Genomic DNA, 18,552 nt, shown 5'->3' on the forward strand with positions numbered 1-18,552 from the left:
GAAAGTGGTAACTGTCTTTAAAACTCTGCTGCTTTATTAACAAATTCATCAGATAAAACACATGAAATTCTTCGACTATTAACTTCTGTTGAGTTGTTTGAGAAAGCAACCTTTTATTCAAGATACCCAATAATCTTAATCCAAGTGGAATCTAAAAGTTTTTCTTCACTCTCTAGTGTTTTCATGGCATGTGTTTCATTTGAGTCTTCTGATTCTTTTACAGAATTAAATGATATAAATATTTCTGAACTTATAAAAAGAGAAGCCTATAACAATTGCAGAAACAATAGATTTGCTTCTTTTCTTTGTTTAATTGCATTATCTACAGTGTTAAATAAGCAAATTCGTTCTGTTTATCCTGAATTTGGACTTGAAAAATATAAAAAGTTATTTAATGTGAGTATATACCCACGTGGTGATCATAAAAAAAATAAAGAAATTCTGAGTATTTTATGGTGTAACACTGATTGTCGCTCTATTTCCAAGGATAGAGATATGTGGTCACCAAATCATTTTGTCCCTATTGTGAAAAGAGAAGTTTTATGCTTAAAGAAATTTGTCAAAAGTGATTTAAAAAGAGGATCGTGTTCAGTTTTGCCAAGTGTTCTATTGCATTCTTCGGTTACCACTAAGGTTCTTAATTTATCTTGTCAACCTCCTAAAAATCTATTTTCAAATAAAAAATCATTAGTTCAATCTCACATAAAGTTTTGCATAGATAATGAAACTAAAATTGTAGATGTAAGTATTGATATTACTCCTAATCCAATCTTACTTAATTGTAATCCTTGTGTATCAGATCAGTCTTCAAGTCTTCCTTTTTATGATGTTTCTACTTACTATGAGCGCGGTAGACATTTATCTGCTGGCAAAGATGATCCAATGTTATTAGATCTAGTTATTAAAATATTTATTCCTAACTTGTCTTTTGTTTTTCCTGTTTCTGGTGAAAAATTGATTGAAGATTGAAGATGGAGCATACTGCCTTCCATGTACACTGTTGGGTAGTAGAATTCCAAACAGTACCACAATAATCAACTTTATTCAAAAACCTTTTAAAATATGGGGTAATGCAACTCGTGCTTATATGGATCACAATAATAATTGTCGACTTCATCAAATGTCAATGCATTGTCTGAACATGCTGCAATCTAGATCTAATTCAAAAAAAAATCTGATTAAAGTTGACATAGATAATCTAAGAAAAAAACTTATTATAAGTAATCGAAATAAATTAATTCCAATTATAAGACAATTATTTTTCTTGGCCGCAACGATATTGCTTTTCGAGGTCATCGTGATGACAGTAAGTATCATCCACAGATTGGAGAAACATGTAAAGACAACATTGGTATAGGTAACTTTGTAGATTTTTTAAATTTTTGTATTGAAGCAGGTGATAAAGTTCTTGAGCACCATTTTCGTTCTGCTCTTAAAAATGCAACTTATATATCTAAAACCGCACAAAACGAACTTATTGAATGCTGTGGAAAAACAATCGAAGAAGTTCTAATTAATAAAATTAAAAAGTCAAGTTATTTTTCTATTTTGTGTGATGGAGCCTCTGATTGTTCTAATGATGAACAGCTATCTCTAGTTATAAGATACATTGACTGTGATAATGTTATTTGTGAAGACTTTCTACGGTTTATTGAATGTAAATCTGGTACAAATGGTCTTAGTCTTGCGCAAAACATAATTCTGCAATTGATGATCTTGGTCTTGATATCCAAAAATGTAGAGGTCAAGGGATAATGGTGCTGGGGCAATGTCTGGTAAATTAAAAGGTATTTCATCTAGAATTAAACTTATCAATTCAAAGGCTATTCTTGTTCACTGGGTTTGCCATAAACTTAATTTTGTTATTAGTAAATCATGCAATGTTCAGATTGTTAGAAATGCTCTTGATCAAATCAAAGATATATCATATTTTTTTAACTTATCACCTAAATGTGCTAGCTGTCTCAATAAATTCATTTTTCCTGGTCAAGCAAAATTAATTGGTACATGTCGAACTAGATGGGTTCAGAAACTTAAGGGTCTGGATATTTTTTTTGATAACTACATATCCGTTTTTCTTTCAATGGAAGAAATGGCTTACAATAAAAGTAAGAGTTATAATATTAATACTTCTTCAAAAGCTTCATGTTTTTTAAATCTTATGACAAATTTTTCTTTTATTGTGAGCTTAGTTTTAACAAAACAAGTAATGGACTATTTCTACGCCATAACTGTTGTTCTCCAAACTAAAGCATTTGATATATCACAACAGTGTAATGAAATAAATTGTTTGAAAACTCAAATTTTAGATTTAAAAAAAAATATTGATGTCTATCATAACGAATGGTACTTAATTGCTCTTGACCTAGCTAAGACTCTTGATGTTTCGAAAGTTAAACCAAGGCTCTGTGGCAGACAAGTTTATAGAGATAATTATCCCTCTGACACAGTTTCAGATTATTTCAAATATTCCATCACATCTTCTCTTCTAGATCATTTAATTAATGAATTAGAAGATAGATTTGATGAAGGTGAGATGATTGTTTACAAAGGTTTATTTGGTATTCCTGCAACTGTTGTAAAAAAAAAATAAAAAAAATGTTTTTGGAAGTCAGATTTTATGGAATTTTTGCATTTTTATATATCGGATATGCCTCATCCTACATCAATTCATGCTGAATTAGATTTGTGGGAAACATTTTGGAACAATCAATCTGTGATCCCATCCACTATTACAGAGACTTTAAAGTCTATTAATATGAGGGGTTTCCCAAACATTAGTGAACGTTTTTTATCAATGGGAACAATTCCAATTACTACATGTGAATGCGAGAGGAGCATTTCAGTTATACGCAGACTTAAAACTTATATGCGAAACCGCATGACAGAGTCAAGATTTAATTCTTTAGCTCTGATGTCTATTCATGAAGAAATAATTCCTGATGTGGAAAGAGTTTTAAATATTTTTTCTGTTTTAGGGGAACGACACTTAGAATTGGTTTTTACCTAATATTAGTTTATTAATTTCTTTTTTGTTTATTAACTATATTCGTGTATTTTATTTTATATTTAAGTTTATCTTATACTTATTGAAAATTAGAAAAACCAACATAAAAAATTAAAAAAAAAAACCTATTAAAAAAAATTTGGCCTAACTGCCTATCAAGAAAAGGAAAGAATCCAGACATGGAGGGCTAACTTTAGGCCACATGACAGTTTACAGATGGAGTGAAAAGTCCTATGGCTTACCTTCTCGTTGGTGCACTTCGTTAAATAGGTTAGACAAGTAAAAAATGTCTAATTTATGAACAGAATAGCCAAGGCAATATTTTTATAATTTTGTTTTATATGGGTAATTGAGAACAATGCCAAGTAAGTAATAATAAAGTACTGATGCCGCTTTGATGACGGATTACCAAAATATAGTCGGCGATATTTTTTTGCACCCCCCCCTCCTTTGCTCGCCCGGGGGTGGGGTTTACAAAAAAATATCGCCGACTATATTTTGGCAACTCGAAAAAAAACAGGCAACACCCACAAAAAATCCTGCATCCGCCCCTGCATCCAGTATCAGGAATTAGCTAAATTACTAATATTTATAATATAATATTAGTTCTCAGAGTTTTAATTTAGGTCAGAATTATCAGGCAAATAGTACAAAACTTTAGGTACTAAAAATTAATTATTTTTTTTTGCTACTTGCATGATAGTTGTGATATTACAGACAAAATTTTCTGGTACTGCAGGTTATAACCTTAAACTGCTACTTATAACCTTATAAGTATGAACTTATAAGGTTGTCCCAAAAATAAATTTTTAAAAACATATGCTGCCACTTCCTAATGAGTTTTATATGATAAAAAAAACACTTGTTTTAAGAATTTTTTGAATAAAAAATATATTTATACATATTTTTAGGGTTCCAAAAAACTATTTTTTGGAGTCCCTCAAGACCCTTAAACAAATAATGAGTTCTTAATATTATCAACAAATATATATATATATATATATATATATATATATATATATATATATATATATATATATATATATATATATATATATATATATATATATATATATATATATATATATATATATATATATATATATATATATATATATATATATATACAGGGTGTTAGTTAAAAATAAATTTTATACCGCGTTTTTGCCATATTGGGAATTTTTATTGTTGTTATTCTAGAAAATGTTGGGAATTTTCTAGAAAAGGTCCTACAAAACTCAAAAAAACACTTTTTAAAAAAAAAAAAAGGTCATTGACTTTTGGGAATTTTAAGCCCAATTCTGCGTTATACGCGGCACCATTGGGCTAGCTAACATCCTGATATATATATATATATATATATATATATATATATATATATATATATATATATATATATATATATATATATATATATATATATATATATATATATATATATATATATATATATATGCAATTGCACTTTGATATATTAGAAAATAATCATAACAGTAAAAACAAATTTTTGTATCGAAAAAAAATTGAAGCAATGATCAGAAAAATATCATAAATATACAACATATTTAATTAAAGTTGAAATAAAAATTATTGAAATCCTACTGTCAGATTTTTAGAAAATTGATTTCAAATATATAAACAAATCTTTGATTTACACTAAAAAAGAATTAAAGAAAAATAAAGTTTAAGCTCGCTAAGATTTTTGTTACCTCTTTTTGTTTATATTTTTAATAAAATTATGTATTAGTATAATAATTTACGTTGAAAATAAGGCTACATCATTGACTTTTCAAAAATTAATCAACAAACTGTTGCCATATAAAATGCGGAGCCCGTTTGCAAAACGCGCCATGTCCGAGTAAACTGATTTTGAGAAAACAACAAAAAACCAAACTACATTTAGTTGTGCATCAACAGAAATTGATATTTTCTTTGTCCATTTCTAGGAATAAAAATTGTTTAATTGGTCTAATATTTAAATAGATAATAGATTTAAGTATATAAAACGTGGAAATAGAATTGATTCAAAATTTTTATTTTTGTGACTTAGCGTGTTTAGCAGATGGGCTCCTTAAATATTCTCTGCAGAAATTACCCAAGCTTCTTTAAAAGTTCGTATTTCCTTACGCATGCGTGCCTAAACAACGCTTTTAACTAATATCCAAACTACCGTGCTCGTCTACGTCGACGTAAAACGTCTTTTAGCCTCATGGAGCCTCATGAGGCTAAAAGGCGTTTTCATAAAAATTTCTTTAGAGCAATAAAAATTATTAATTAAAAAAATAATGAATTTTGTTTTAATAATATTAAAGTTTTACCAATTTATGCACCACATGGCGCAGTGGTAGCGCACTTGCCTTAGAAACAAAAAAATCCGTGGTTCAAACACCACCTCTGGGCAAGTTTTGAAACATTGGTTAGGAAGACATGATAAGACCGTAAGGATATCTGTGATAAGACCGTAAGGACTTCTTGGTGCAACAAAAAAATAAAAAAATAAAATGAAAAAATAAAGTCAGATACCGGTATTGTTAAAATCAACCGTTATTAAAGTTAAATACCGGTTAATTAAAGTCAGACATCGGTAAAACAAATTTAAGTATTTTTCCCAGATTGCTTCACGTCTTCCCGCCAAAACGACGTAATACTTAAATAAAAACAATCTTAGTTTGCGGGATCAAGTTCGCATTCTAGCTAAACCAAAAAAGAAATTCTTGCTGTACAATTTTTTTTATTGTACTCTTTATGAGATTGCTCTTAATTTTTTCAAGAAGAAAATTTAGCGGCTGAATACCAGCTAATACTAGCTGCTTTATAAACATAGACACTTTATAGAAAAAATAGACTTTTGTTTACGAGTTTTAATTAATTAAAATCTACAATTAGCTCAAATAATTTAAGTTTTTCTCTTTTTTTTCTCTAAATTAAAAATCAGCTTTTTATTTAACTGAATTTATTTTATTTTGAATTTAATATTAGAATGGTAAATGAGGAAGAACCTACCCACCTTGTATGTATAATAGATGTTGCTAAATCGAAGCAGAATTTTGAAGAAATATGCCATTCCATAGATGCTGACAGTGTTTTTATTGAAGAAGCTTGGAGTGTCTATGAAAAATTAATACAAAATATTACTTTGGAGGTTAGCACTGATTCATTGAGTTTAAATCTTTTAAATAATTTTTTTACTCATCCATTTCTTTGTTATAGGTCTTGTACTGATTTTTAATTAAAATGCCTTTTAATTTGTTAGTAACCTTAGCCTTTCCCTTTTTTATTAATGGCTTTGTTAATTTTATATGGCTTGGTATAAGTATATAAAAGATATAAATGTACAAAACATATAAAAGCATTTCAATTGGATTTTGTGAGTTTTAAAAGTTTTTATCATATCTAAATAAAAAAATATTAACTGCTGTCAAAATAAATACTCTTAAAAAAAAAGACTTCATTGAATGATAATAAAATAAAAGTTAATTATCGTAATACTTTTAGAGCAGGACAAAATCATAGACTTTACTAGCATTTTTTATTCATATTTTCAGGGAGACTGTTTGCATTGGTTAACATGTGCTTACTATATAACTTATATAAAATCAACATTGTTACCTGGGCAAGTAAAAGCTGATCGTCCTAGTTTACATTTATCAAATCTTCTGGGAAAAGTGAAACTAAGGTAAAATTGTTATTATTTTAGTTAAGTTATTTTGAACCATTTCTCTTCATTGTTTATACATCTACTCTTATCATTTATTTATTTACTTCTGATAACAAGTAAAAACTAAGATAACCATATAAAAAAATGAGAATAAATTTTTAAAAATAGACTTAATGAGTCAAACCCCATCCTCTAAACATAAATGATTCCAGAAACAGGCTATTTTTTTAAAATTTTTTATCTATAAATTTTATAAGTATGCATTTTTTATGATAAATATATCTTTTAATAGTATAATAAACCAAAAGATCCAGATCTAGCTTTCTCTGAATTATCACTATCTTTACAAAGGCAACACATTTCTGAAAATAGAAATGACTAATTTAATCTTTAGGGTAAAAATATATGAAATCATCCAAAAAAAATAATTTTCGACACCCTTACGTCTCAGAATTTGTTTATTTTTACACCACTTGCAGTCCATATCAAAAAATAATAACTGCAAAAATTTTAGTTAAAAATACCAATGGGTTCCAGAGATATCGTCACTTGAAATAATGCTGACTCAGCATTTTAGTGATTTTCTGAAGCGACTACAAAGCAACTTTGACAAACACTATCTTCATAATGGCTTGGGGAAGTTTCCTAAAATTTGGTACTCTAATAGATTTTAACTTGAGGAATCCAAAAATAGCACTCTTATTATCTCAACGAATGCCTCATTTGTCCAATTTTGTTCAAAATTATTGACTTGTAAATTAGTGATTTTTTGAGGTAAAATAAAGACTTTGGCCCAAAATCCCGAGTAAAAAGTTTAATTGTATATCATTATTTCATCTTAGGTCTACTTAAAAAAATTAGATTCATCAATTGTCTCTCTAATACATGATCAAAATTTGCATTTAAAAATGGTGTCTTTTTAGAAAAATTTAAATTTTTTAACAAAAGCAATTAAAATATTTTTTAAAACATTTTTTTGAATAAAACATCAAATAGTGTTATTTATTGACTAGTTTGTGATATTTATAGTCATGGGCCAAGGAAGACGCCCTCCCCTCCCTCCGGAGGCCCCCACGCTGCCCCCCATCTCCCTAGATTTTTTTTTTTTTTTTTTTTACATAAAATGAATAAATAATAGTTGATTGTTAAAATACATTTTAAAAACATATTTTTTCAGTTTAAGTTTGAGAAACAATTTATTTGCGTTACTTACAAATCGATAAATACTTACCTCTTATTTCAAAGATCTTTTTACGATTTTAAGTCATAAATTTTAAAACCAAAGATATTAAAACGTTTTTAAAACATTTTGACAATCAATATCTTTATGTAGTTTTAGACTAATATAGTCATTGACATAATAAGATGGGAGTGATTTGTGATTTATTTAAACCCCCACCCCTCCTTCTCAGCCTACAATTCAAGAATTTGAAAAAAATAAAAGACATTTTAAATGCAAAATAGGTAAATAAAATAAAAACAAAATTATTTTTAACATAATTAATTTTTTTTTTGTAACCAACAGTTTATATTCTTCAAATCTAAATCAGATATGTTGTATGTACGACCTGATATTGTTCGCGGTGTAGAAATTAGGCATATAACTTCAGAATCGAGCACCCAACACTCATCAGTTCTCATTGGCCAAAAGAAGTTTTTACCTGGTCCATGTGGATGCATAAATATGACTTTTATATCAAGCTCACTTACATCTTCAGCAATCCCTACCCACCAAAATCTATCATAAAAACATGCAATATAATCCATTCTTTTAATATTTAATGAAATATCTACATAATGTTTGCTTTTTGGAATGATATTAAATATTTCAGTGCATGCATCAGTACTTATTTTTTTATAACTTATAGTGTTTGGAGCAATTGGAATAAAATGATGATACATCCTTGTGCCAGGAACTGTTCTTCCACCTAAATATCTTTTTTCTAATTGTGCTCGTGTTTGATCAATTTCTTCTTTTGAAAATAACTTAAAATAAATTCCATTTATCTTGGCTTTACAAAAGGAGTACATTAAATTAACATCTAAAATCTGCCCAGTAGTTATTTGTTTTAGACTTTTTTGACATACTACTCTTTTAACAGTCCCACCAATACCATCACAGGGGGATTTACCATGACTGGTAGCAAAAAATACCCATTTAGCATTTAAATCAAAGTCTTTACTGTGATGACAAAGATTGATAAAATTTTTAAAATTTTTAAATTGTGCTGCACAACCATCTGAAAAGTATTTCACACTTGATACATCAGGTAGATTTTCTTTGATATATCTAGTTATATCTTCCTGAGTCTTGTAAATAAATCCTGTGTCATGATCAACATCTTCTGAAAGGTTTTCCATATCAATTCTGTTGCAAATAAGGTAAGATTACCTTTTATAGCAATTTTTTTACTTTCCTTGTGTGTTCCAAAAGGATTGCAACACTTTGTAATTTTTCTCTCAAAATATTTTCCATAGAATTGCTCATGATAACAACATATAATTCTTATTGAACTATATTTTTCCTTTTAATTTGCTCGCCATATTATTTCATCTTGTTTTTCACAAGGAAGATCTTTAAATTGAACAAAACCTCGTTTTCTTGAAAATCCAGTTTTGTGACAATGAATGTTAAGACTTTTTCCAATGTCACATTTCTCCATATTAATTATTTTTATTATTTATTACCTAACAAAATAATATAAAAACTATAAAATTAAAAGTAATTCTTTAAGAAAATACAAACAAGTAAATACCTTTAAAAAGAACAAAACAAAACTTATGTTTGTTTTTTTATATAAAAGGAGGTTTTTAGTCACCAATTTGAAATAATGAAAAAAAATTTTTTTTCAAAATTAAAATTAAATTGTATGTTTTTGCATTATTTATTCATTTTATGCAAAAAAAAAATAAAAAAAAATCTAGGGAGATGAGGGGCGGCGTGGGGGCCTCCCGTGGGAGGGGAGGGCGTCTTCCTTGGCCCATGACTATAAATATCCTAAACTAGTCAATAAATAACACTATTTGATGTTTTATTCAAAAAAATGTTTTAAAAAATATTTAAATTTTTCTAAAATGACACCATTTTTAAATGCAAATTTTGATTACGTATTAGAGAGACAATTGATGAATCTAATTTTTTTCAGTAGACCTAAGATGAAATAATGATATACAATTAAACTTTTTACTCGGGATTTTGGGCCTCAGTCTTCATTTTACCTCCAAAAATCACTAATTTACAAGTCAATAATTTTAAACAAATTTGGATAAATGAGGCATTTCTTGAGATAATCAAGTCTTAAGAGTGCTATTTTTGGATTTCTCAAGTTAAAATCTATTAGAGTACCAAATTTTAGGAAATTTCCCCGAGCCATTATGAAGATACTGTATGTCAAAGTTGCTTTGTAGTCACTTCAGAAAATCACTAAAATGCTGAGACAGCATTATTTCAAGTGACGATATCTCTGGAACCCATTGGTATTTTTAACTAAAATTTTTGCAGTTATTATTTTTTTGATATGGACTGCAAGTGGTGTAAAAATAAACAAATTCTGAGACGCAAGGGTGTCATGGTCTGGATGATTTCATATATTTTTACCCTTTATTGAAAAGGAAATGATTTCGTTTTTTTTTCTTTTGTTTACCATTACTGCAAAAAAATTTTAAGAATATTTTTTTTTAATTTATTGACTTTAGAGAGCATTTTAAAGATTTTTTTCTATTATTATGTTTTTCTATGAATAAATATGTTTGAACAAAGCATAAAATGGTTTTAAAAAAGTCATAACAAATTTTTTTTTCAATCTTATTTAAAAAAGTAAATAGGATTAAAAAATATGTTTTTTTTAATTATTAAAATCCTATTTTGACTCTCAGATAGCGTTGCTACAGCAAGTTATTGGAAAATGGTCTTTGTTGGTTTAAAGTAAATTTTTACTGCTATTATCTAAGATTTTTTTTTACAATCCTAGAGGAAAAACTTTTCTATAAGTTCTTGTATGTTGTTGTTACTTAAGTACTGATGTAACTGTATAATCTGGGTCCCAGCAAAATATAGATGTGCAACGTGTCTTCGATTATTCTGGTACAGTCAGATAGAGTGACAATCGAAGAAACATGTACTTATTGTTATTTTGATGGACATATATTTTATGGTTGTTACAACTGATTATAGCTCTTGTATTTGTGGTTAATTTAATTGAATTTCTTCCTAAAGCAGTAGTATTCTTTTTAATGTATTTATAACAATTGGTGACAAAGTAAAAATGATGCATTTGGCTAATATATCTAGTTTTGATTTAAAAAAGTATGATTTTATCGAGTATGGTGTGAAAATTATTTACTGGCTAATGACATTAAAGATGCAGAACTACAAAAAGCAGTGTTTTCAACTGTCGGAAGACCTGCATAAAAACTTATTTATACTTTGTGCGAAAATGATACAAAAAATAAAAATTTTGCTCAGATAATAATGCTAATGAGAAATCACTTATAACCTACCCCAAACTTCATTGTACAATGATTTCAATTTTATAAAAGAGACAGGAAAGAGGCATAATCAATAAATGAATATATCATGGAGTTACGCAGACTATCAGAGTATTGTGAATTTAGTAAGAAATTAAATGATTACTTAAGAGGTAGGTTTGTATGTGGATTAAACAATGAAAATGTTCAGCAAAAGTTATTAACCATCAAAACTTTAACATAGGAGACAGCACTAGACATAGCAAGAGCATATGAAGCAGCATATAGAGATGCTAAGGCTATTCATGGTACTAGAGAAGGCCCTATAGAACAAGATGGAGTACACAAGATGGATACTTTGAATAAATTTGATGAAAATAGAGAATGTTTTCGATGTGGCTACACAGGTCACCTGCCAAACAATTGCCATTTTCGTAACTCAAAGTGCCACACGTGGCAGACTTAGACATATTAAAAGATGTCGATCAGATAAAAAAGAATTTGGTGGTAGGAAGGAGAAGAAATTAGAAGTGAAACAAATTGAAATTTGTGGAGGATCAATTTTTTTTTTTTTTTATAATTCACCTCCCCAAGGCCAAGAAAGCCACTACGGATGAGGAGGCTACTTGTGGTTATAACCCTCTCCCAACTCTATAACTCTGAAACACGAACCTTTGCGAACAAGGCTGCTGCACGGAGAAACAAGTTGAGTGCTGTACTACCAGGGACATGTTGGGAATCGAACTCGGAACCTCTTGCTTACGAAGCGAGCGCTCTACCACTACAGCAATTAAATGAAGCACTGCTGATGCAGATGAAAATAAAAGTGGTTTTTTAGCCTTGTATTCAGTAGGTGATGAATATAAAAGGGTGAATGGACCAGTTATGATTAATGTAAAAATCAATAGTAAAGAGGTTGGAGTGGGGGCTGCAGTTTCCGTAATGGGTGTTTCCGCTTGTAGAATAATAAAAGGAAATAATGAAAGGCTAAGAAGGTCTGAAGTGGTGTTAAAGACTTATACAAAATAACTTGTTAGACCAGAAGTAATAGGGCTTATTGAAGTAAATTATAAAGGACAATCTTGCGGTTTACCTAATACTGTAGTTAAGGGAAATGTGCCCACATTAATGGGAAGAGATTAGATTCAGATACTGAGCCTAGAATGAGTGGAATTGTGTAAAGGAATGAGAAATGTTAATGTTTGCAATGGGTTTAATTCGAGGGTAGAAGCATTAGTGGCGAAATGTACAGAGGTGTTTAGTGATAATTTAAGATGCCTTAAAGATTTTAAATGTCACACACGCATATATGAGGATGCAAGTTTTTTAAACCAAGACCTGTACCATATGCTTTGAGAACTAGGATTGAACAAGAGCTTGATTGCTTGGAAGACCAAGGGGTTTTAAGAAGAGTCCAGTATTCAAAATGGGCAGCACCTATAGTGCCTGTTCTAAAGAATTCAAAATATCCTTTGGGTATATGTTGGGATTTTAAAGTTATAATAATACATTTTAAAAATATTAAAGGAATCAGGATTAACACTTATCCAAGTGCTCTTTCATGCTACCTGAAGTGGTATTCTGTGGTTTTATAATTAGCCAAGAATGTTGCAGACCAATGGCACAAAATGTAGATGCAGTCAAGGATGTTCCTCAACCCACTAATGTCAAAGAGTTAAGAGCATTTTTAGGCATGGCAAACTATTACAATGCTTACTTACCTAGGATGGCTTTTATTACAGAACCGCTCCATTTGTTGAGGAAGAATGTATTTTGAAAATGGAGTAAAAATAGCAAGGAAGCTTTCAAAAAGTTAAAACTTTGTTATGCATTGCACCATTGTTAACCCACTTTGATCCATCAAAAAAAAATCATAGTTCACTGTCATGCCAGTCCACATGGTGTAGGCTGTTCTGAGCCAAGAGCAGGATAATGGTAGTGAAAAACCTGTTTGTTTTGCTTCAAGAACGTTAAGTATGGCTGAAGAAAATTATGCCCAAATTGAAAAGGAAGGATTAGCATTAGTTTTTGCAGTAAAAAAATTTCATCAGTTTTTACATGGGTACAAGTTTAATTTGTACACTGATCATAAACATCTGTTTACCTAAGATGCATCAAGGGAAAAGTCATAGTTGAGGATAGCAACATACAATGATTACATATTAGGAGTGGTTCTAAATAAAGTTTTAGATGGGGGATTGATGATGGAAGATAGAAAAATGGAGCTGAAACCATACACATCTAGGTTTTCTAGATGTGTATAGTTTTAACACATTCAACTGTTGATAATTAAAAATAGGGTTATTTAAATATGCTGGCATTTTTGGTGTGGATTTGACAAGTTTATAATGTTTGCATTTTCAGATAGTTTGGTCTAATGGTTTTATATGCTGTTAATCTTAGATCAAAACAAAGTGTTAGAAAAATTTACAAGCATCTCAAAATGGCTGAAAATTAGACTTTTTAAGCGAGTGGGCATTTTGCTTTTAGATATATTTGAGTTCTTAACTGCAACAAGGTGCCTATATTTTGCCCATTTATTGCAGACATTAGTAGCTAATCAGAAAACTTATCTGTAAAGACTTGTGGATGAATAGAATAATGCAACACTTAGTTTCATTTTGGCATATTTGAGGATTTTTTCCAAAGATTAGGAGGTCATAATTTTTTTTTAATTTAACACTAGTTAATAAAAATCACTTTTTTAAAGAGAGAACTATCCAGAAGATAGTTCTAGAAAAAATGAGACACTTGTTGAAAGTGAGTAAAAAGTTATACAACTGGTTAGTAGACCATTTGTAAATCAAGGTAGCCTCTGTATCATGTTTGTAAGGCTATAATTTCTGAACCGTTGTACTGGGAAGTCTGAAATTTCAAATTTAACCTATCTACATAATGCACATAACAATATGTAAAAATCAGGAAAATCAGAGATGGTGACCCACAGGCCATTGGTTGAAATATAATGACTTGACCCAGTATTTGACAGTTTCTCAAAATAGATTGAAATGGAAGTTGTGAAAAGCACTGAATCCAAAACAACAATTAGGGTACTCAGGAGATTGTTTTCAACCCATGGTATACCTAGAGTTATTGTTAGTGATAATGGATCTGGGTTTTCAAGTGAAGAATACAAACAGTTTTTGTCTTCAAATAATATCAGCCAATCTATGCAGCACCGTATCATCCAGTCTCACATGGTCAAGCAGAACAAATAATTCAAGCGTTCAAGAACTCTTTAAAAACTTTTCCAGGGATTGATGTTGATATACAATTGTGTCGCTTCCTTTTTAAATATCGCTTAACACCACATTCTACAACTTGAGTTTCTCCGGCTGAACTTTTATTAGGTAGAAGATTAAGAAATCCATTGTCGATGCTACTTCCCGAGGCCATCACCAAAATCAACAAAAAACAGCTTCCAGTTATTTTTAGTAATACAAGTCGATTCTTTTAAACTTGAAGACCTTGTTTATGTAAGAAATTATATTTCTTACATAAACAAGGTCTTCAAGTTTTTTCTTAAAGTGATTTCACTAAAACACCTGTACAGTTGAAATCGATTTTAACTTTTTTAGTTAAACAAATCTTTTGGTTTGCATTTGCAAATTACACATATTATTACATATATATATATATATATATATATATATATATATATATATATATATATATATATATATATATATATATATATATATATATATATATATATATATATAAACACATATCTTACACATATATGTAATATGTGTAAGCATTATAATAAATATTAGTTAATTTTTGTAGAAAATAACGTTGTTAAAAGCCTAACGTGTATATACATGTGTATGTATATATAGTATATATGTGTGTATGTATGTGGCAAATCCCTTTAACACCTACGCTCGAATTTCCTGTCTAAAAATAAAAAGTTGCTTAATTTTTCTGAAACATTCACAAAAATGCAGTTTATGAGGTAATATTTTTGACTTTTTGAACCAAGTATAATTTTTTTTTTTAGTTTGACCTAATAAATAATTGCAAAATTTTTACCAGTCGATTGCTTTTCTTTCATATAACTTAGTATCAAATCATGCAAAAAGTTACTTGTTTAGTTGGTTCACACTTGTTTAGTTGGTTCACACTTGGACCACTTAACTACAATAATCTTTGCAGATGACATATTTATTAAAAAATGTATGTAGTTGTGCTTTCACATGCCTTATAAAATAAAAATTTAACATACATTTTGTGCAAAATGTATGTTACACAAATACTTTTATGTCATCATCAGGTAACTAAAAAAACACTTTTTAGAAAAGAAAAATTTTAAATTTTTTTTGACTTTAAAAATAAATTACTAAAATTAAATTAAAAGTTTTTTTTACTTCTTTTGTTTTTTAGTTTTTCTCAAGAGACATGTGAGAAGTATAGACAAATTTTCACAAATTTATATTCCAGAATGTCCAAAAAACTTATGACCATGAGAAAAACATGCACAAGTTCTATGAAACATTAGACTTTGAATTTTTATTGATTGCCATTGAATATGTTAGTAAGATAACTAATAATACAACAATTTGTATAATTATTTAAAAAAAAGTATTAACAATTCCAAGATTGTCTAATAAATAATACCTAAACCCTCTGATGATGTATGTACTGAATCCCCCACAGATTTCTGTCTAAGTTGCAGTAAACATAATAAGTGATGTTTAATGTATAGCTAAATCAGTGTTTACAAAAGTTATGCACTGTAAAGTCAAGAAGGAGAAAAAATAAAATAAAGTTTAGTAGTTTACATTTCTTAATATTATTATTTCTTAGTATTATATATTCATTACTCTTGATATTATTAATCAAATAAAGAAAATAAATCCCAAATAGATTCGATTGGATTAAATCTGGTGATTGAGTTAAATGAATGAATAATAAATCAGTCAAAACTAAAGCAATCTTTGCATTGTTTAAATAAAAAAAAATGATGAGGAATTTGTAATAAGGTGACATCATCATACTCATGTAAAACACCATGAAAATTTTAATTAGCTGACGTAGTAGTATACAAGCATTTGTAGCCTAAGTTTAAAAAAATATATTGAATATTGATCAGTAATAAGAATAGTAAACATTAAACATATTTCTACAAGCAGAGAGGTTTGTAACAGTAATTTTAAAATCAGAAGTTCAATTAAATTTAAATACAACTTCTATAAAAGATCTATATAAATCTTAATAATAAGTTAAAACAAGTATGATTAAACAAGACGATTAATTAAGCTGTGTAGTAATTAAGTTGTAGATTTAAGATTTTTTTTTTTTAAATAAAGATTTTTTTAAATAATTCAAAATAACTTTTTTTTTTTTAAAAAAAAAGTTATTTAGAATTAAATAACTTTTAAAAAAAATTCATATTAGAGAATGCTACTACATTGACTAATTTAGGAAAAATGTTTATTGGAGTGCAGCTTTATTGACTGAGATGCTTGATTACTTGTTTTCACTTTTGTAAACCTCAAGTTGAGTTTTCAGTGAAAATCTTTTAAATAAAAATTCAAGCAAAGTTTTTTTGTTTCAACGTTAATGTGAAAGCTTTAAAGTATTTTATTGTCAAATGTTACAGACTGCAGTTTAAAAAATATTTGACAATAAATTATAATTATTTTTTTTTCTATTAAGGACCTCCATAATTGAAAAATCAATTTTTGAATAATTTATGTCATTTTTGTCTATAAAAGTATTTACTTTCTATTTAAAAAAGTTTACTAAGTAATAAAATTTATAGAAAGTATGCTTTGTAACATGAAATATTAACTTATTACTTTGGCAAATCAGATGCTTACATGTTCAATACTTCAATATAATGTCAAAAGGTGTTGCTAATTTAATTCCATTTATGAATATAATTAAAATATTCTTTTTTTTTTTTTTTCCTAGCTTGTTGCAGTTCTTGCAAAAAGTGCGTAGTTTTTTGGAAATGGTGAAATATGGAATTGATATCAATCAAAAAATTGATCAAGTGGAACGTAACTTTTCAGTATCATCTATAGTGTTTGAGAAATATTTAACAATATTTAAAAGCATTTATAATGAAGATTGGGTAAAGTCTCCTAAAATCCACCAAAAGTACTTGTTTTTTATTTTTGATTATCTATGGTTTTACAGTGTTTTAAACTAACATTTTTGTTTATAGCTCCAAGTTTGGTTATTAAGTTTTTTTTTTTTTAATGATTGGATTACTTTATCAGTCTTTTCATTGAGCAAAAAAAGATCATTTTTGTTCTTTTTTGCTTTATGTTTAATTTATTTTTCCATAAAGGAGCTTTATAACATGGTACCTGCTCAAGTTATAACTTTAAGTTGTTTTATCAACTTAATACATATCTTAAAACATATTCTTCTTTGGTGTGTTTAAAATAGCTTGAGTTATAATTTACTGCTCAAGTTATAATTTACAGCTTCAGTTTCTGCAATAATGTATGTGATATATAATAAAAATGTATTTATGACAATTACAACAGTACTTTTAGTATCTGGTGATACTTAAAAAGCATTTAAAATTTTAAAACCACTTTAAACAGTCATAAAAATCTATTAAAAATAAAATTGATGATGAAAAAATAATGAACACTATTATATAAATAAATATGAATTTTTTCAAAAGCATGCCCAAAATGCAAAATTAACCAGTCCAGATCAAATCAAAGGTTCAGAAGATCATAATAATAATAATAATTATATATATATATGTATATATATATATATATATATATATATATATATATATATATATATATATATATATATATATATATATATATATATATATATATATATATATCAGGCTCAGTTTTAAGGTGTTACACTAGACACAAAGAAAACATAATTAGTAAGCACAATGAAAAAATGAATTAAGTTGATTAAGAACAATGGGTTTTTGTATAAGTGAAAAAAAAGTGTTGTCATTAACAAGCAAGATCATTCAAAAGTTAAAAAAAAACTTTATTATTTAATTACCATCAGTTATTCTCTAGTTGAGATTTTTTAATGTTTAATATATTTTTTATTTATTCTCATTGTTTAAAAACTATTTGCATTTTTAGTTTTTATCTCAAGCAAGAAAAATTAAAAAAATCTTTGTGTATTAATAAATAATATACTTTAAAATAAGTTATTAACAATTTTTTTATGTAGGGAATTAACAATACTTTTGGTGAGCTAAATTTGCTGGTAAAAGTACACCAACAATAACATCAACAAAAAAAATCAAAAATGAAACGTATCATTTATGTTATATTTAAATAAAATAAAAAAGAGGATAATTATGTTTACATAAATTTTTATATATTTTTTTTCATTTTTTTTTTACAAATCCAAAAGTTTAACTTATATAAAAATTACTAGATATTTAAATTCTCCAGTTAAATTTACTGCTGCC

General features: G+C 27.8%; 2 protein-coding genes across 5 annotated transcripts in view; both read left to right on the forward strand.

Annotated features, from left to right (window-relative positions):
* Positions 1-2,650: 2,650 nt before the first annotated feature.
* Positions 2,651-3,010, forward strand: LOC136091942 (52 kDa repressor of the inhibitor of the protein kinase-like). The gene has a single exon (XM_065819662.1). It carries the CDS (start codon positions 2,651-2,653, stop codon positions 3,008-3,010), a length of 360 nt encoding a protein of 119 aa, XP_065675734.1.
* Positions 3,011-5,962: 2,952 nt separating this feature from the next.
* The window catches only part of LOC101240404 (retinoblastoma-like protein 2), a 75,244-nt gene continuing 62,654 nt past the window's right edge, over positions 5,963-18,552 (forward strand). For all 4 annotated transcript variants that reach the window (XM_065820241.1, XM_065820242.1, XM_065820243.1 and 1 more), the window contains exons 1-3: positions 5,963-6,149; positions 6,553-6,683; positions 17,052-17,240. In XM_065820241.1, the coding sequence (XP_065676313.1) occupies positions 5,988-6,149; positions 6,553-6,683; positions 17,052-17,240 (482 nt within the window). In that variant the 5' untranslated portion in view covers positions 5,963-5,987. The remainder of the gene's footprint in view (positions 6,150-6,552; positions 6,684-17,051; positions 17,241-18,552) is intronic.

The sequence above is a fragment of the Hydra vulgaris genome, chromosome 15 (genome assembly GCF_038396675.1).
Source record: "Hydra vulgaris chromosome 15, alternate assembly HydraT2T_AEP".
Classification (NCBI taxonomy): domain Eukaryota; kingdom Metazoa; phylum Cnidaria; class Hydrozoa; order Anthoathecata; family Hydridae; genus Hydra; species Hydra vulgaris.

Coding starts and splice junctions, on each gene's coding strand:
- LOC136091942 (XM_065819662.1), top strand. CDS start 2,651: ATGCCTCATCCTACATCAATTCATGCTGAATTAGATTTGTGGGAAACA.